Consider the following 19858-nt stretch of genomic DNA (forward strand, 5'->3'; position numbering starts at 1 on the left):
GTTAGGGTTGGGCTAGGGTTAGGGTTGGGGTTAGTGGTGTGTTAAGGTTATGGTTAGAGTTGGGATTTGGGTTAAGGGTGTGTTGGGTTAGGGTTGTGGTTAGGGTTATGGCTAGGGTTGGGATTAGGGTTAGGGGTGTGTTTATGGTTGAGATGGTTAGGGTTGGGGTTAGGGATGTGTTATGGTTAGGGTTGGGATTAGGGTTGTGGTTAGGATTATGGTTTGGGTTGGGATTAGGGTTAGGGGTGTGTTGGGGTTAGGGTTGTGGTTAGGGTTATAAATAGGATTGGGATTAGGGTAAGGGTGTGTTGGGGTTATGGTTGTAGTTAGGTTTGTGGTTAGGGGTATGTTGGGGTTAGGGTTGTGGTTAAGGTTTTTGGTTGGGATTAGGGTTTGGGGTGTTTTGGGTTTAGGGTGTGGTTAGGGTTATAGTTAGGGTAGGGAATAGGGTTAGGGGTGTGGCTATGGTTGAGATTACGATTAGGGTTGGGGTTAGGGGTGTGTTAGGGTTATGGTTAAGGTTGGGGTTATGGTTGGGATTAGGGTTAAGGTTGTGGTTAGGGTTAGGTTGGGATTAGAGTTAGGGGTGTGCTGGAGTTAGGGTTGTTAGGGTTATAGTTAGGGTTGGGATTAGTGTAGGGGTGTGTTGGGGTTAGGGTTGTGGTTAGGTTTGTGGTTAGGGGTGTGCTGGGGTTAGGGTTGTGGTTAGGGTTATGGTTAGGGTTGGGATTAGGGTTAGGGGTGTGGTTAGGGTTATGGTTAGGGGTGTGGTTATGGTTGAGATTATGGTTAGGGTTGGAGTTAGGGGTATGTTAGGTTTATGGTTAGGATTAGGGTTGAGGTTAGGGTTATGGTTAGGGTTGGGATTAGGGTAGGGGTGTGTTGGGGTTAGGGTTGTGGTTAGGGTTATGGTTAGGGGTGTGTTGGGGTTAGGATTGTGGTTAGGGTTGTGGTAAGGGGTGTGTTGAGGTTACGGTTGTGATTAGGGTTATGGTTAGGGTTGGGGGAGTGTTATGGTTAGGGTTGGGGTTATGGCTGGGATTAGGGTTAGGGTTGTGGTTAGGGATATAGTTAAGGTTGGGATTAGGGTTAGGGGTGTGTTGGGGTTAAGGTTGTGGTTAGGGGTGGGATTAGGGTAGGGGTGTGTTGGGGTTAGGGTTGTGATTAGGGTTGGAGTTAGAATTGGGGGTTTCCACTGTTTAGGTACATCAGGGGGTCTCCAAACATGACATGGCACCACCATTGATTCTAGCCAATATTGCATTCAAAAAGTCAAACTGTGCTCCCTCCCTTCTGAGCCCTGCCATGCGCCCAAACAGTGGCTTTCCCACACACATGGGGTATCGGCGTACTCGGGAGAAATTGAACAACAAATATTGTGGTCCATTTTCTCCTGATACCCTTGTGACAAGAAAAAAATTTTGGTTCCAAAGTAAATTTTTTGTGAAAAAAAGAAAAATGTTCATTTTTTACTTCCACATTCCACATTGCTTTGGTTCTCGTGAAGCACTTGAAGGGTTAATTGTGATGGGGTATACGACAGAGCAGGAAGAGACACCAGGCCGATAAACAATCTAACAAGATTTATTGGAACAGGGAACTGGGACAACACAAATGAAAGTAATTCTGCAGCGTCCGTAATGAGTCCACAATGAGTCCACACAAAGAGAGCAGATTCAGGGGCGCCACCCGGCAATCCAATGCCAGGGAAATAGAAATAGTCCTTGAGTGAATTCAATGGCTCCAGCAGATGAGGGACACAACACAGTCCCACGTGGCAGCTTCTAACAATACACATAGTCACCGGGATCTCGCCTCAGCATAAGATCCCAGCCCTTCGCAAGTCACCACACATTAACAGTCTTCAGATTCAGTCCTTAAATCCAGTTGGGTGGTGAGACATCACAATTCCATGTGGCAAAATGATCTCCAATCTCCATACATGATACATGACTAACAGAACATGTGGCTTGTTGTCCTACCACTCTTAGGCTACGTTCACATTTGCGTTGTGCGGTGCTGCGTCGGCGACGCAACGCACAACGCATGCAAAAACGCATGCAAAACGCAGCTTTTTTTAACCCATGATTCATGATTTTGGGCGCAGAAAAAACTGCATCATGCAGCATTTTCTGTTGCGCCAAAAAGACGCATGCGTCACAAAACGCAAGACAACGCGTGTCCATGCGCCCCCCATGTTAAATATAGGGGTGCATGGCGCATGCGTCGCCGTGGCTGCGCCTGATGCAGCCCCGCACAACGCTAATGTGAACTTAGCCTTAGTATCTCTGCCCTACAAAGGGGCTGATCCCAACACCCACCCCCTTAAACATAGCTCCAAGGATTAGGAAAGTTCCAGAAACCCTTTCTGCAGTTTCTCTACAGGTTTGTGTATTGGAGATGCCCCCTGCAGAGGGGAACAAAGACAAGCATGCCCCCACCAGATACCGGGCAAGGAATGCTAATGTAAGCCTGATTACAGTATGGTTCACCCATACACAGAGCAAGGCTTAAGGTACCGTCACACTAGACGATTTTACAACGAGAACGACAACGATCTGTGACGTAACAGCGTCCTCGTTAGCGATATCGTTGTGTTTGACACGCAGCAGCGATCTGGATCCCGCTGTGATGTCGCTAGTCGGCGCTGAAAGTTCAGAACTTTATTTTGTCGTTCGATTGGCGTGTATCGTTGTGTTTGACACCAAAAGCAACGACGCCAGCAACGATCATAGGGGCCGTCGCAGCGTCTTGCTCTAGCCAGGTAGGCGTTGTATATTAAAAAGGAGACGCCTTTACAATACATTGCAGTGACGCCCGTAATAGATTTAAATTCTAAACGTTTTCTTGGAAAATATCAATTTACCACGATCACATAAACTTCCCATACTATGATAGCCTAGGTCCAATACATATCGCCTGATTAATACAATAAAATATGCAATTACAAAGGATAGGGGACCGCCAAGTGATAAAGTATTACCTAAAATAAAAAAAAAGGATACGCTATTACAAAAGGTGACTCCCTCTGTCCTGATAAAGCCTGGGAGGTGGTGTGTACATTCCATAAAGGAGGTCTTTACAATACATAACAATTACAAAAGGAGACGCCTTTACATTACATTATAACATTAAAAAAGTGACCTCAGAACATGACTTTACAAAGGAGATGCCATTGTGTCGCAATAGTCTGTGATGTGGTGTCTACATTATAAATAAAGGGGGTCTTTACAATACATTACAATGACAAAGGGGAGGACATAATGACATTAAAAAAGGTGACGCCATAACATGACTTTACAAAAGAAGATGCCATCTGTCGCCACAGCCTACATGGGGATTACAACAGCCATTACAAAAAAAGGCTTTTACTTTATTTAATAAAAAAAAAATGGTGACGCCATAACGTTATACAATGGAGTGGGTGTGATGTCTCCCTGTGAACTGTGATAGACCACAGCGGGATCATCTATAGGTAGGTTCTATAGCAAGGTTCCGATATAAAAAGCTTGAGTCAACTGTTCAATCACTTGTGCGTATTTCAACTACGAGCATCTTGCAATAGGTTGGAAATCCACAACTCTGCATCGTGTTCATTCTCCATCTCGTAAGCGTATTGGTTGGAAATCAAGATCTTTGCAGCGTCTTTGTTTTATAAACTCTCGTGAGCGTCTTGTTTTGAAATCTGGAATTCTGCTCCGTATTGATTTAACATCTCGTGAGCGTCGTGGTTGTAAATCGAGACCTTTACATCGTTCTCTAGCTTCTTGTGAGCGACCTGGTTGGAGATTTTGAACTCATCAGCGTTCTTATTAAATCTTTCATGTTAATTTTTTTTTTTTTTTTTTTTTTTTAATCTGCCATTTTCAAGCCCCAAAATTGGTATTAATAATATAAAAAAAGCATACGAACCATTCCATCCCTAAAATGGTGGCTACCAAAAGGAAAGAGCGCACGGCCCATCCCATACAAGAGTAGGCTGCTCACATTAGGAAAGGCACAGGGGCCACAACTTTCTTGCTTGATGTTGCTTCATTTTTTTATTTTTTTTTTAGATGTCTGCCAATGAACAAGACTGTGTTCGGGCACTCATAGAGATGTACCGCTCCCTGCCCTGCTTGTGGAAGATAAAGTCGGCGGATTACAGCAACCGCTACAAAAAGAAAGATGCGTATGAGAACCTGGTGGCCATCTACAAGGAGCATCATCCCACTGAGACGGTGGATGAACACATTGTGCGTAAAAAAATCCAGGCTCTCCGCACAGTCTACAAAAAAGAGTTGAACAAGGTGGAAAAGTCGCTGAAGTCTGGGGCCGGAACTGACGACGTCTATGTGCCCAAGTTGTGGTACTATGACCTGCTGGCGTTCACTCGGGACCAGGAAATTCCTCGTCCGTGCCAGACTGTCACAAGCATATGTGCACCATCGCCTGAAGAGAACCTGCCCGAGTCTCCGGACGAGCATGTAAGTACCCCCTAGCTTCCCTTCTAGTAGCATGCCGTGTGTCTTGTAGGTTTATGAGACTGCATGGTTTCCAATAATAATGATTCACATTTTTCATGTTTAATCCCCCTGTTAATAACAGTTGTCACTTCCTGTCACTTCCTTGAGAAGTATGTCCAAACAGTACTCCCCCCTCCTTTAAATGCATTTTTAATAATTTCCAAAGTCTATAACATAAAGATAAATACATTAACATATTGTGTCTTCCGCACATTTGTACGTACAGTATTGCTGCCCAATGTAGTTCAGCCCAGCTCTGAAAGCTCTGTAACCCCTGTGGTTTGCTACCTAGTTCCTCATAGCTTCCCATGAACAGGAATAGAGGTGTTGGAGAGGTGGGGCTCTAGGCTGAGTTGTTTGTATGTTATTGACTTTTAATTTTTTTTTCTTTTTGCTTGAATCGCAGGTGCCTCTTCAACAGCGGGAAAGACCAGAAGGGAACGATGTCCAGTCCCATCAGTCCTCCAGAAGCCCGTGTCTCGAGGATCAGACACGTCCACAGCGGCCATCTCGCAAAAGAAAGTCGACAGCGGGGACACCTGTGGATCTCCTGGCAATGGCTAACAACATCTTGTCCAAGCATGCGGCAACCCAGCTCTCCGCATTCCCAACCTTGCAGACTTTTCACAAGGACCTCCTACGTCTACGGACCGGTACAGCGAGATGGGCACCTACTATCAAAATTTGTAGGGATCTTGTCTTGAAAACACTAGAGACTTCAGTTTTATAACGTCCATAATCCACTCTGCCTACTGCCCTGCAGTCATTGGCCTGACGCCCGGTAATTAATCCTTGTGCCTATGCATCATCAATAGTTTAAAAAAAACTTAATTTAAGATAAAAATTAAAAAAAAGGCTATCACACCTGCTATACTCACCCTCCGTCGCCTTTGCCACTCCCAGGACCACTCCATTGAAAGCGGCAGCTTACGGTCCCTGGGAAAGGTGGCGTAGGGTGAGTATAGCACTGCTTCAACGGGACTTCGGAAGGTGAGTATACAAATATATTTATATGTTAATAAACTCGGCCAATTTATCCCTCCCCTACTCCGTAATCCCCTATGGATCATCAACAGTGAAAATGTCATGTGAAAACAAATAAAATATATATATTTTTCAAATTTGTCTCCATACTACGTGGCTCTCTGGATGGGCAAAATACTATGTGGGTGGGCAATATGCAAAGTGGACATGCATACTGTACAATACCAAATGCATTATAATCGGGATAGATTATATATATATATATATATATATATATATATATATATATATATATATATATATATATATATATATATATAGAGAGAGAGAGAGAGAGAGAGAACAGCACAATGCTCACCAATAGCGGGTGCCTAGCCCCCTGGATAGAATGGTCCAAGCATTTATCCAACATATATACAAAATAGGAAAAAGAAGGCAGCACTCCCAAAGTTTCATGTGAAAAAAATATGGAGATTTAATCGACCCACATCACTGCGCGACGTTTCGGCTCCCTGAGCCTTTTTCAAGCCTTGAAAAAGGTTCAGTGAGCTGAAACGTCGCGCAGTGATGTGGGTCGATTAAATCTCCATATTTTTTTCACATGAAACTTTATGAGTGCTGCCTTCTTTTTCCTATTTTGTATATATATATATATATATATATATATATACATATATACATATATACATACACACACACACACACACACACACACATCATGAAAGCGCTAGGGCAGAAGAGGTTGTTGATTCCCATGGTTCATATGTTTGATACAGAAGTAGAGTATTTTCATAGTTCAATATTTTAATTGGAATGGAATAAAAAGAACAAGACAATGTACATAAATCAATATATCGTTATGTTGACATTGTTACTTGACAAAGAAATTGGTTGGGTTCTAAAAAGAATGGTACACGAGAGCGGATGAACAAAAACAAATGTAATCCATAATAAATGGTAAAAGATATGCCTACAGTTGCGCTACAATTGTTGGTGCTGCCATGAGACAGCCCCTGGACCATTGAAAAAGTCACAGTATTTTTCCCTGCAATTTGTCGCGTCATCATTGTTCCTTCCGGATCCCAGACTTTCCAGGCCAGAAACCGTGTGATTGTCTAGACGCCATTCTCCCTGGGTTATATCCCCGTTTGCAGGGTCAACAGAGTCTACATACTGTGGAGGGCTGTATGCAGTGGCATCACGGCGGCGCAAAAAGTTGTGGAGGACGCAACAAGCAAGAACCACAGAGTCTATAGACGATAGTTTCATGTTCATTGCAGTGTGGAAAACACGAAATCGGTTTGCCATGATTCCAAACGCATTCTCCACAACGCGTCTAGCTCTCGAAAGCCGGTAATTAAATATGCGCCGCTCAGGTGTCAGAGTTTTCTGGGAGAATGGCTTCAAAAGGTTGGGATGCAGTGGGAACGCCTCATCTCCGACAAACACAAAGTTCATGTTTTCAGTAGTGTCACTGTTGGGAGGCAAGGCCAGTTTGTTTTCTTTCAAGCGGTCCCCAAAATCGGTTAGCTCCAAAACTCCGCCATCAGATAATCTCCCATTGATCCCTACAGACACACTTACAAATTCGTAGTTCGCATTAACGAGGGCCATCAGAATTACGCTGAAATAACCCTTATAGTTATAATAAAAGGAGCCGGAGTGTGGTGGTTGGGTGATGCGGACATGTTTCCCATCCAAGGCACCCCCGCAATTAGGGAACTGCCATTGCTCATGAAATCCCCTTGAAATCTCTTTCCAATCATCCGGGGTCTCCGGGAAAGGCATGTAATTTTGGTGTAAAGCAGAGATAATTGCTTTACATGTCTCCGGAATTATGACGCTGAGTAGGGTTCGGGAAATCGCAGCGCAGTAATGCAAGTCTTGCATAGACCTTCCAGTCGCCAGGAACCGGAGCGTAACAGCCAGTCTCTCATCCACAGGGACAGCAGCTCGCATCCTTGTATTTTGCCGCCTAATATAAGGTTCCACAGCTTCAAGTAGGAAATTAAATGAATCCTCGGACATTCTCAGGTAGTTCTTGAAATCATGCGGGTTGTTCTCCTTCAGTTCCTTGATTAGGCCCATGTGGGACAATTGATTCCTCTTCTGCAGCCACTGTCTGGTCCACATGCGGCGCTGTCGCTTTGCACGATTGTTTCGCGCTTCAGCCTCCAGCTGGTTCTGAGCTTCTAACAGCAATGCAGCCGCTACAATCGCAGGTACATCCGAAAGAGACATGGCAACCTGAAAAAGCACAATAAAAAATAATTATTACATATGATTTGCTAAAGTGACACAAGACAACCAATACTGTTAAATAGTGTTCACACATCTTTTTTTTTTTTTTTTTGGTTAGAAGGCAAAGTTCACATTAGCGTTTTGTTCGGTGCAGCCACGGCAATGCATGTGCCACTATATTTTACCTAGGGGCCTGAAATAACATGTGTTGCCCTATCGTTTTGTGAATCATGCGTCAGGACACAGAGGACGATGCATGATGTTTTTTTTTCTGACCCTAAAACCATGGAAAAGTTAATGCATGGGTCACAAAAAGCGGCGTTGGGCATGTGCTCACATATCTGTTCAGCGTTGCATCTCAGATGCTGCCCTGTTCTACAGAAATGTGAACATAGGATTTAATGGAAATTTATATTTACATGTGTAATAAGCAGCGTTTAACACTACAGCCGCACCTCATTAACATCCCAAAATTACGATACAAGCTACTACAAAACTGAAAGCAAGACAATAAACGCTGTGACTTGGTAACAGGAACGCAAAAAAAAAAAAAAAAAGGATGTCTTGAGCCGGCGTCACAAACGCGACGCTGTGCATAATCAGAGACGCTATAGCGATGCCGATCGCGCCGCAGCTAGGACCTCCTCTGGGCGTGGTTAGGCGGTGCCGTACAGCGTCTATCTTTAGAAAATGGCGGCGAGACAGCGCTGTGCTCCTCTGGGGCAGGCCGAGGTGCGTTTTTTTGTGGACAAGATGGATGCCCTCGACTATGAGGGAAGGAGGAGCCGGCCTGCCCACCCAAATTTGCACAAGAATGCAGTGCTGGGCCGCATTGCAGAAATGATGGAGAGGAGGTTTAGCATCCGGCGCAGTGCACTGCAACTGCGCAAGAAGTGGGCCGACCTGCGCTATAAGCAGCCACTCCATCTGGCACACTTGCGAGCGGAGGCAAAGCAAGGCAAGTATCAGAATGGTGGAATTGGAAGACGCACGGTACCGAGCGGGGGGAAATGGGAGACTCGTGCCCGTGGTTGCCAACTTGTCCGGGACTTACGAGGACAAAAATTTAATATTTTCTTTTCAAATTTCTATAATGTCCAAGCGCAAAAATGCGTTGTCGCGTAAAAATTGGTCAGGTCATGAATTCCATAATCTCCACCCCCCATATTTAATTTATACGGATGTCCGCAATTGTAATCCCGATTGTCCTGAAATCATTACGTGGAGGTTGGCAACCCTGCTCGCACTGCCAGTAGGGGGAAACAGGAGACGTGCACTGCCGTGAGGTGCTTCCTATGTTCTATATATGTAATTACATTTAGCTTGTCAAAATTGATTTTTACTCCTTCCCGCAAATGGCCTCTTTTTTTTTTTTTTTTTTTCTACAGCTCTGTACTTTTGTTGTCTAAACATGGCGATTTCTTTTTTTTTATTTTTTTGTGTAGAGAGACGCCGCCGGCACCAGAGGGCACTGGCCTCCACCACAGCGGCCAGCAGCAGGCCACAGCCTGGACCGTCACGTAAGTTATCCATCATTCATTTCAATTTTATAACTGCATATGGGACTTTACAGGGGAGCAGAAATATAGAATACATTACAGATGCTGCCGAATTTCGATAGGCTCCTAACTTTAGCTGTCAATGTTGTCTAGTTTTATTGTGATGTCTACAGCTCTGTACTTTTGTTGTCTAAACATGGCGATTTCTTTTTTTTAATTTTTTTGTGTAGAGAGACGCCGCCGGCACCAGAGGGCACTGGCCTCCACCACAGCGGCCAGCAGCAGGCCACAGCCTGGACCGTCACGTAAGTTATCCATCATTCATTTCAGGCTCCTAACTTTTGCTGTCAATATTGTCTAGTTTTATTGTGATGTCTACAGCTCTGTACTTTTGTTGTCTAAACATGGTGTTTCTTTTATTTTTGTGTAGAGAGACGCCGCCGGCTACAGAGGATACTATCCTCCCCCACATCTTCCAGCAGCAGCAGCAGCAGCCCACAAGCTGGACCGTCACGTAAGTTATCCATCATTCATTTCAAAATTATAACGGCATATGGGACATAAGAGGTGAGCTGAAATATTGTATACATTACAGATGCAGTAACCCCACCACAGGCCACTACTCCGCCCTTCCGCTACCCATCTTCCTCCCCCGGCTCGGCATCATTCTCCCCAGAGGCGAGCATTCGTAAGTGACGATAAACTGCGAGCGGTTCCCCACAGCGAGTTCAATTGTTAAACAGATATGATTTTGATTCCTTTTAGCTCCGGGAACTCTGGCCCGAGACAGGGGATGGGTGGTCAGCAGCTCCAGTGATGGACAACAGGCGTCCCTTTTCCGTAAGTATACAGACAGTGGGAGGGGTTATCGGTGGGATGTCACATTTGACAGCGACTAATAAAATGCAACCAAAAAAAAAAAAGACCTCTGGGACAGGACAAAAAAAAAAGACTTTTATTCTATCTTCTATCTACAGAACCGGACACTGTGAGAGAGCTGCTGGCCAAACAAGAGGGACTGGAGCGGACAGTAGCGCTCTTGGAGCGCACAGTAGTGCTGCTGCAGCATCAAGTGCAGCAACATGGACGCACGCTGCGACACCTTTTGGCGCGCGGGCGTTAAAAATGTTTTTTTTTCTGTTTTTCTTGACAGATGTTAGTGTTTTGTTGAAAAAAAAAAAAATCAGTTCAGTTTCTAAAAAAAAAAAATTTCGTTCCTTTAAGTTGTGTGCTGTTTTATTTACTAGCGGAGCACGCCAGGGCCAGCCAAGGCAGACACAAGAGAATTAGTTAACCTTTCCATATAGTGTGTGCAAAATTGGCAGACAGCTAGTTTACCTTTCCATATGGTGTGTGCAAAATTGGCAGACAGCGCAACTGAGTTTGCAAACCGCATAGTAACATAGTAACATAGTAACATAGTTAGTAAGGCCGAAAAAAGACATTTGTCCATCCAGTTCAGCCTATATTCTATTATAATAAATACCCAGATCTACGTCCTTCTACAGAACCTAATTATTGTATGATAATTAGTATAGTAATATAGAATTAGAATAGTAATGCCTCCATCTTGTGCGTCTGCTTGCCAGATGCACAAGATGGCTGCCGGAGGTGTTTTATCCATCATTACACCATATACATAGATAAACATTATTGAATAGCCATAACTATACACAAAAGAAACAAACAACTGAAAGACATTTCATACCGTTAATGAGCAAGAAAAGAAACGATGAAGACGCCTGCAGTAGAATACGTTCTAGACAGAACGTCCACGGGAGAAGAGGATCGTAGCTGGCGAAGGATCGTTCCGAACAGGACGCTGTAAAGGCAGAAGACCGTGAAGACACAGCGCTCCAACAATATGAATCAATCGCTGTAGAGTTGCGGTTTATATTCCGGGACGCCGTAACGTCACATCCTGGGTGTCTCCCTGTGCATAAAACACACCTATCTGGCTACGTCTGCATCGTTAGATCGTTACACTCTTGCTGTGTGACACTGAGCAAACGACTAGCGAGGACGATCTGTGAGTCGCTGTTACGTCACTGTATCGCTCCAGCATCGTTCGTAGGTTGGTGTGTTTGGCATCTCTGCAGCGACCTAAACAGCGACGTTCCAGCGATCTCATTTTGGTCGGATCGTTGTCGTTCTCGTTGTAAAATCGTCTAGTGTGACGGTACCTTTAGGTTGGTGGCGCTTCCCACATCAATATATAAACCAATCCAAATAATCGGGAACAAAAGCCAATATAAAATTTCAAAACTTTATTATGAACAAAAATAAAAATAAGGATAAATCACATACGTATAAATTAAAATAGAGGATACTGCTGCACAATACAGCCGCCTTCCCAGGTAGCACACCCCTCTAATATCCTAACTGTCATGGAAGGTTAACGCCCATTTGGCTAAACACCACACAGATATTAAGCACCTCTAGCTATAGGTGAACATAATTAAATTCGTTAAGGAGGCCAGAAAAAAGCACTCCATGTGTAGTGCTGACAGTATGCAGGAATCAATTGCTGAAAATACTGTTACCACATGATATAAAAGTATAGGTTGACACAGCTCACTGATTACAGTATGGTCCATGTGTACAGGCTGGGGTGACACTCTGTTATAAGGTACCATCACACTCAGTAACTTTCCAACGATCACGACCAGCGATACGACCTGGCCGTGATCGTTGGAAAGTCCTTGTGTGGTCGCTGGAGAGCTGTTACACAGACAGCTCCCCAGCGACCAACGATGCCGAAGTCCCCGGGTAACCAGGGTAAACATCAGGTTACTAAGCGCAGGGCCGTGCTTAGTAACCCGATGTTTACCCTGGTTACCATTGTAAATGTAAAAAAAAAAAAACACTACATACTTACATTCCGGTGTCTGTCGCGTCCCCCGGCCTCAGCTTCCCTGCACTGTGTAAGCGCCGGCCGTAAAGCAGAGTGGTGACGTCACCGCTGTGCTCTGCTTTACGGCCGGCCGGCGCTGACACAGTGCAGGGAAGCTGACGCCGGGGGATGCGACAGACACCGGAATGTAAGTATGTAGTGTTTTTTTTTTTTACATTTACAATGGTAACCAGGGTAAATGTATTTATTTCAATTTTCCCGTTAGGGTTAGGGTTAGGACTAAAGTTAGGGTTAGGGTTGGAGCTAAAGTTATGGTTGGGGCTAGAGTTGGGGTTAGGGTTTGGATTACTTTTACAGTTGGGATTAGGGTTAGGGTTGGGATTAGTGTTAGGGTTGGGATTAGAGTAAGGAGTGTGTCAGGGTTATGGGTGTGGTAAGGGTTGGGATTAGGGTTAGGGGTGTGTTGGGGTTAGGGTTGGGATTAGGGCTAGGGGTTTGTTTTGGTTAGGGGTGTGGTTAGGGTTATGGATAGGGTTTGGATTAGGGTTAGGGGTGTGTTGGGGTTACGGTTGGAGTTAGAATTGGGGGTTTCCACTGTTTAGGCACATCAGGGGGTATCCAAAAGCGACATGGCGTCCGATCTCAATTCCAGCCAATTCTGCGTTGAAAAAGTAAAACGGTGCTCCTTCCCTTCTGAGCTCTGCCATGTGCCCAAACAGTAGTTTACCTCCACATATGGGGTATCAGCGTACTCAGGACAAATTGGACAATAACTTTTGTGGTCCAATTTGTGAAAATAAAAATTTGGGGCTAAAAAAATCATTTTTGTGGGAAATTTTTTATTTTATTTTCACAGTGCAATGCGATAAAAAAATTGCATTGCACTCGGGCCAATGTTAAGCTATGGGGCAGCTCCCAGCAGCCGACTTTTTGTCGGAAAACTTTTGGCTCACTCGCACCCATATAAGCCTGTGGGTGCGAGTGAGACAGCACACACCACTCAGATATCATCCGAGTGCTGTGCGTTATAAGCGGACCCCAGCAATGGAGGAGATGGAGAAATTCATATCTCCGCCTCCTCCGCAGCTGTGCTCCGATCCTCCCTGTGCGAGAGAATCGGAGCACAGACGCATGACACTCGGCTCCTGCTCTGCTGCGAGCAGGAGCCAAGTGTCATTAGCATATCGCATCGATGATCTCGCATCAAATGCAATACGCCAGTGTGACGCTGGCCTTATGAAATGAGCGCATCGCCGACCCCCAGGGGTGGATTAAGGGTAGCCAGGGACATGGGCTGTTCAGACACTGTGGGCCCCCCCCCCAGTCATGTGACGGGGGTCATGTGACGGGGGTCATGTGACGGGGGTCATGATATACCCGAACCTGATTATTCCAGAAAAATGGCCGGGCCCTCTTCTACTGTAACCTATTAAATATTTGTTAAAATCTGCAATACAATTTAGGTATATTTTGACCAATAATATCACATACAAGGAACAAATACCACGGCACCATGACCAGACCACAAATTACAACCACAGTGATCGAATAATATCACATACAAGGAACAAATACCACCGCACCATGTCAAGACCACATATTACCACCACTTGGTGACCAAATATCACATACAAGGGACAAATACCACAACACCATTTCCAGACCACATATTACCACCACGTAGTGACTGAATACTATAATACTGATCAGTAAAAAACAACACAATACTATCACCATAAGTGCCAGTATTCACAGGAGATCTGTACTTAGTATGCAGTGTCTGTGTAGAGGTAATACAGAGATCACTGGTGGTATTATACACAGGACCTCTATATAGTATACAGTGTATAGTGTCAGTGTATAGGTAACACTGACTCACCAGTGACGTCTCTAGGTGAAGTCCTTCATCTTTCATCCAGCACAGACCGCCATCATTTCTTCCAGCCAGGACTCGTTTCTGCAGGAAATAACACAGTTATCTCGAGCTCCGCTTGCAGAACACATTACTTAATTTTTCACAACTTCTACATTACACCACATGAAGAAAAAGAGGCGATATAGTGTCACTCTACACAGTAACAGAACCGCCCCCCATTTAAAACAGTATACTCAAAAAATAAAATAAATACATCACTGCAGTAATAATATCCCTTAATTAGCCCCTATGGTAATAATATTCCACATCCTGGCCCCGTGTGTCTCATTCCTGGCTCCAGCCATATGTTCTCCCATCCTGCCCTCATGAGTATCCATTCTACCCCATATGATCTCCACATCCTGCCCCATATGTCTCCATCGTATCCATCCTGCCCCATGATCCAATCCTACCCCATGTCTTTCATTCTGCCCCATGTCTCCAATCATGCCCCGTGTCTACATTCTGCCCATGCCTCCAGTCCTGCCCCCAGTGTGTCCAGCAATCTGCCCCAGTATGTCCAGCATATTGCCCCAGTGTCCAGCAATCTGCCCCAGTGTCTCCAGCATATTGCCCCCAGTGTGTCCAGCATTGCCCCCAGACAGTGTGTCCAGCAATCTGCCCCAGTGTGTCCAGCAATCTGCCCCAGTGTGTCCAGCATATTACCCCCAGTGTGTCCAGCAATCTACCGCAGTATGTCCAGCATATTGCCCCAGTGTGTCCAGCATATTGCCCCCAGACAGTGTGTCCAGCAATCTGCCCCAGTGCGTCCAGCATTGCCCCCAGACAGTGTGTCCAGAATATTACCACCAGTGTGTCCAGCAATCTGCCCCAGTATGTCCAGCACTTTCCCCAGTATGTCCAGCATTTCCCCCAGTGTCTCCAGCATTTCCCCCAGTGTCTCCAGCAATCTGCCCCAGTGTCTCCAGCAATCTGCCCCAGTGTCTCCAGCAATCTGCCCCAGTGTCCTCCAGCATTGCCCCAGTGTCCTCCAGCAATCTGCCTCAGTGTCCTCCAGCATTGCCCCAGTGTCCTCCAGCATTACCCCAGTGTCCTCCAGCAATCTGCCCCAGTGTCCTCCAGCAATCTGCCCCAGTGTCCTCCAGCAATCTGCCCCAGTGTCCTCCAGCAATCTGCCCCAGTGTCCTCCAGAAATCTGCCCCAGTGTCCTCCAGCAATCTGCCCCAGTGTCCTCCAGCAATCTGCCCCAGTGTCCTCCAGCAATCTGCCCCAGTGTCCTCCAGCAATCTGCCCCAGTGTCCTCCAGCATTGCCCCAGTGTCCTCCAGCATTGCCCCAGTGTCTCCAGCAATCTGCCCCAGTGTCCTCCAGCAATCTGCCCCAGTGTCCTCCAGCATTGCCCCAGTGTCTCCAGCAATCTGCCCCAGTGTCCTCCAGCAATCTGCCCCAGTGTCCTCCAGCAATCTGCCCCAGTGTCCTCCAGCATTGCCCCAGTGTCCTCCAGCAATCTGCCCCAGTGTCCTCCAGCAATCTGCCCCAGTGTCCTGCAGCAATCTGCCCCAGTGTCCTCCAGCATTGCCCTCAGTGTATCCACCGTTATATATATAAAAAAAAAAACAACAAAGTCTCCGTCCTCACCTGTCCGCGCTCCAGCGGTGAGCTCCCTCCAACAGAGCACACTCGCCGGCGACTGACAATGACGTCAGACGCCGGCGACGTGTGTGCCTGCGGCCGACATCAGCCGCCAGCCTCCAATTGGCTGGCGGCTGTTGTTAACTATTGACGTGCGGGCACGCGCCCGCACGTCAATAGGAAACCGCCGCAGCGCCGGAAGGGGCCCGGTGAGCAGATGAGAAGGGGCCCGATGCGGGCCCCCTCTCTCTGCCTACCGGGTACGGCGGGGGCACATAAATGCCGCCGCCGGCATTCACAGATGATCATCAGAGGGTCAATCTGTGCGGTAGCCCAGGGCCCCCCCAGACCACTGGGCCCTGGGCTACCGCTCATATTGACCCTCTGATAATCCGCCCCTGCCGACCCCCTTCACATGATCGGGGGTCAGCGATGCTTCTGCATAGTAACCATAGAGGTCCTTGAGACCTCTATGGTTACTGATCCCGGCTAGCTGTGAGCGCCACCCTGTGGTCGGCGCTCATAGCATACCTGCAATTCAGCTACATAGCAGCGATCATCAGATCTAATGATCTCTGCTATGTAGCTGAGCCGATCGAGTTGTGCCAGCTTCTAGCCTTCCATGGAGGCTATTGAAGCATGGCAAAAGTAAAAAAGTGAAAAAAAAGTGAAAAAAAAAAAAAGTTTAAATCACCCCCCTTTCGCCTCATTCAAATTAAATCAATAAACGAAATCAAACCGGGGTCATGGCCTGGGCAGCAATGGTGTAGGATGTGTTGCCTGTGAGCTCCAGGGGTGCATCCTCCAAAATCGGCTGACATCGGCTCAAAATCATCTCTTTTCTCCCGGCTGACGTTGGATATCATCTTTACACGGCACCAGGACCTTATTGAGACCAAAGTTGTCAAATTTGGCCTCCTCTTTCTTCTCCATTTGGATAGGCCGCATGGTCTGAGCCTAGCTACAGGCCCAAGCATCTGCCGCCCTTATGCCTGGGCTCATCAACACCCTGCCTTCATCTGAGGACGCCGGGAGCTGAGCGACGCAGCCGGTGGCGCCCCTGCAGCCCATATCATCCCCGCCGACACTGGGACCCAGAGGAGGTAGGCGCTGCGGTGAGCGCCCCCTCCTCCTTCACAGTAACCCGGCCAGTGGCGAGTAAAGAGCCTCCCCATCCGCGCCTGGCGCGGTGAAGCGGCTGAAGAAGAGGACATCTGCAGGCGTCGGGAGCTAGGTGACGTGGCCTGGGTCACCCCTGCGTCTCATCTCTCCACCGCTGTCACCGGGACTCGAAGGCGGTAGGCGCTACAGCCTCCCCCACAGCAACCAGCGGCAGCGAGCGGGGAACAAAGAGCCTTCCGGTCCGCGCTGCAGCCAGGCGCAGTGAAGCGGCTGAAGAGCGAGGATATACCCGCCGGAAAGTGTACACGCCGGAGCGACACCTGGAGGTCGCAGAGCACCCGACTGGAGCAGGAGACCACGCCGGAGCCTCCTCACACCGGAGGTAGGAGGTCCCGGGACCGGCACTCGGCAGACAGTCATCTCACAGTAACGCGGCTGCAGCGACGCGCCTGCGGCTGCTGATCCCGGCGCCCCCACGCTCCATCTCCTATACCGCCGCACACGCTGTCCAGACAACCCCCCCTTTCCCTCAGGAGGGAGCGAGCCCCTACAGGAGAGTCCCTGAGCCATACGATATTCAGAGATAGCGGTGGCTCCCACACCGGAGAACCCGGTAATCAAACCATCTATCCACCTGGGACCTGAGGTTAGTAAAGCCTTATTAACCCCTAGAAAAGCGGCTCCCTTCAGTAATTAGAGGGGACGAAGCTGTGACACTGTAACAGGGGCTGATAACGCCGAGACAACAGCTCTCAGCCTGCACATAAAACATCTCATAGACTTCCGGGAGGCAGAGCCTGAAGATGGCCGCATTTTTATAAGAGCTCCTGGTCCGAGGGTGATATATATGGACAGAGAAACACCTATTCAAACCCCCAAAAGGTCAGGATAAGGGCCGGACAAGGGTCATCAGTCGTGGGCCCCGCTCTCCGGTTACCCCGGAATCACAGGGTGCAGATAGCGCCGCAAGCACTGCCGCACACAATAATACTTACAGAAGGGCATTATAACTCTCTTTTGCATAGCAACTGTGAGACGCTGTGGGGAAGGCTCACACAGAGTGGAAATTGGCAGCAAAGCTGCAGTGATTCATCAGACTTCCCAATTTATCTTAAAATGTAATTGACACATATAGCGATATCACTGACAACTTCCCTTAATCTTCAGGCACCTACTTCATCATGGATAAATTCGTGGGTAAAACTTCCAAACTTGGCAGAAGCTCCACACGTAACCAGGCAGGCACATCTCCAGCGTCACAAATTGCTGATGTTGATACACAGAACCCACAGTCCATTGCAAATGCTATCATAGAACGGTTGATGCCTGAGATTGATAACAGACTAGCAGCTTTTCAAACTTCATTGGACACAATTGTCTCACAAAGTAGTGTTGAGCGATACCGTCCGATATTTGAAAGTATCGGTATCGGATGGTATCGGCCGATATCCGAAAAATATCGGATATCGCCGATACCGATATCCGATACCAATACAAGTCAATGGGACACAAATATCGGAAGGTATTCCTCTATGGTTCCCAGGGTCTGAAGGAGAGGAAACTCTCCTTCAGGCCCTGGGATCCATATTCATGTGTAAAATAAAGAATAAAAAGAAAAAATATTGATATACTTACCCTCGGACGCGCCCTGGTTGTAACCGCTGCAACCGCCATGATTCCCTTCCTAAGAATGAGCGCGTAAAGGACCTTCGATGACGTCGTGGCTTGTGATTGGTCGCGTGACCGCTCATGTGACCGCTCACGCGACCAATCACAAGCCGCGACGTCATCGAAGGTCCTTCACGCGCTCATTCTTAGGAACAGAAGCATGGCGGTAGCAGCGGTTGCAACCAGGGCGCGTCCGAGGGTAATATATCAATATTTTTTATTTTTATTCTTTATTTTAAACATCAATCTTCATCCCGATACCGATTCCCGATATCGCAAATATCGGCCGATACCCGATACTTGCGGTATCGGAATGCTCAACACTACTCACAAGTCAATACTCAGGGAGCGCGCATAGCAGAAGCTGAACAAAGAATCTCAGATCTAGAGGACTCTGCTAAAGCCCTGGGTATGTGCACATGTCAGGATTTCTTGCAGAAATTTTCCTGACAAAAACCGGACATTTCTGCCAGAAATCCGCATGCGTTTTTACCGCGATTTTACCGCGATTTTGACGCGTTTTTGGTGCGTTTTTGGTGCGTTTTTTCCCAAATGCATAGAATTGCGGGAAAAACGCAGAAAATCAGCAAAAATAATGAACATGCTCATTTTTTTACCGCGATGCGTTTTTTTCGCGGAAAAAAACGCATCCATGTGCACAAAACATGCAGAATGCATTCTAAATGATAGAATGCATAATGTATGCGTTTTTAATGAGTTTTTATTGCGTTTTTAGCGCGAAAAAAACGCAAAAAAACCTGTATGTGTGCACATAGCCTAAGGCTATGCATTCTATCATTTAGAATGCATTCTGCATGTTTTGCGCAATTCTATGCATTTGGGAAAAAACGCACAAAAAACGCACCAAAAACGCGTCAAAATCGCGGTAAAAACGCATGCGGATTTCTGGCAGAAATGTCCGGTTTTTGTCAGGAAAATTTCTGCAAGAAATCCTGACGTGTGCACATACCCTAAGGGACAAACTGGATGGCAAAGATAAGGACATCTTAGACATTCTGGACAAGGTGGATGACCTTGAAAATAGATCTCGACGCAATACCTTGAGACTCATAGGCCTCCCAGAATCTGTCCACCCCTCGGAGTTGGTCAAAATAACATCAGAATGGCTACCAAAATCTCTTGGGGTTCTACCAACGTCAGGTGCAGTGGCCATTGAGAGAGCACACAGGTTGGGACCTCCGAGGGGAGGGGATGGCAACAGACCAAGACCAGTCATCTTTAAAGTCCTGGATTTTCAGGACAAAGTTCGCATCTTAGCAGCATACAGAAAACAACGTTCCCTGTTATATGAGAATCACAAACTACTCTTGTTCCAGGATTATTCGGCCACCTTGGCAGCCAGACGTAAAGCCTTCAATCCTGCATGCAAACTCTTGGTGGACAAGAACATTCGCTTTGGCTTGCAGAATCCTTCAATTCTGTGCTTTGGCATGGCGGGGAAAAATTGGTCCTTTAGC

General features: G+C 46.8%; 1 protein-coding gene and 1 long non-coding RNA gene across 2 annotated transcripts; both read left to right on the plus strand.

The window, feature by feature from the left end:
• The first annotated feature begins 3873 nt into the window (after positions 1 to 3873).
• LOC138658056 (uncharacterized) lies at positions 3874 to 5626 on the plus strand. The gene is made up of 2 exons (XM_069745624.1): positions 3874 to 4466; positions 4912 to 5626. The coding sequence occupies exons 1-2, from the start codon at positions 4056 to 4058 to the stop codon at positions 5233 to 5235; spliced, it is 735 nt and encodes a 244-aa protein (XP_069601725.1). The 5' UTR covers positions 3874 to 4055; the 3' UTR covers positions 5236 to 5626.
• Positions 5627 to 9472: 3846 nt separating this feature from the next.
• On the plus strand, positions 9473 to 10376 carry LOC138658057 (uncharacterized). The gene is made up of 4 exons (XR_011317315.1): positions 9473 to 9743; positions 9825 to 9917; positions 9995 to 10069; positions 10207 to 10376. It is a non-coding gene; the product is annotated as an uncharacterized lncRNA (long non-coding RNA).
• The last annotated feature ends 9482 nt before the right edge of the window (positions 10377 to 19858 follow it).

The sequence above is a fragment of the Ranitomeya imitator genome, chromosome 1 (assembly GCF_032444005.1).
Source record: "Ranitomeya imitator isolate aRanImi1 chromosome 1, aRanImi1.pri, whole genome shotgun sequence".
Lineage (NCBI taxonomy): Eukaryota > Metazoa > Chordata > Amphibia > Anura > Dendrobatidae > Ranitomeya > Ranitomeya imitator.

What these genes read in the sequence shown, in the direction of transcription:
- LOC138658056 (XM_069745624.1), top strand. Translation starts at nt 4,056, where the DNA reads ATGTCTGCCAATGAACAAGACTGTGTTCGGGCACTCATAGAGATGTAC. An exon ending in CCGAGTCTCCGGACGAGCAT is followed by an intron (nt 4,467 to 4,911) that starts GTAAGTACCCCC and finishes CTTGAATCGCAG; the next exon opens with GTGCCTCTTCAACAGCGGGA.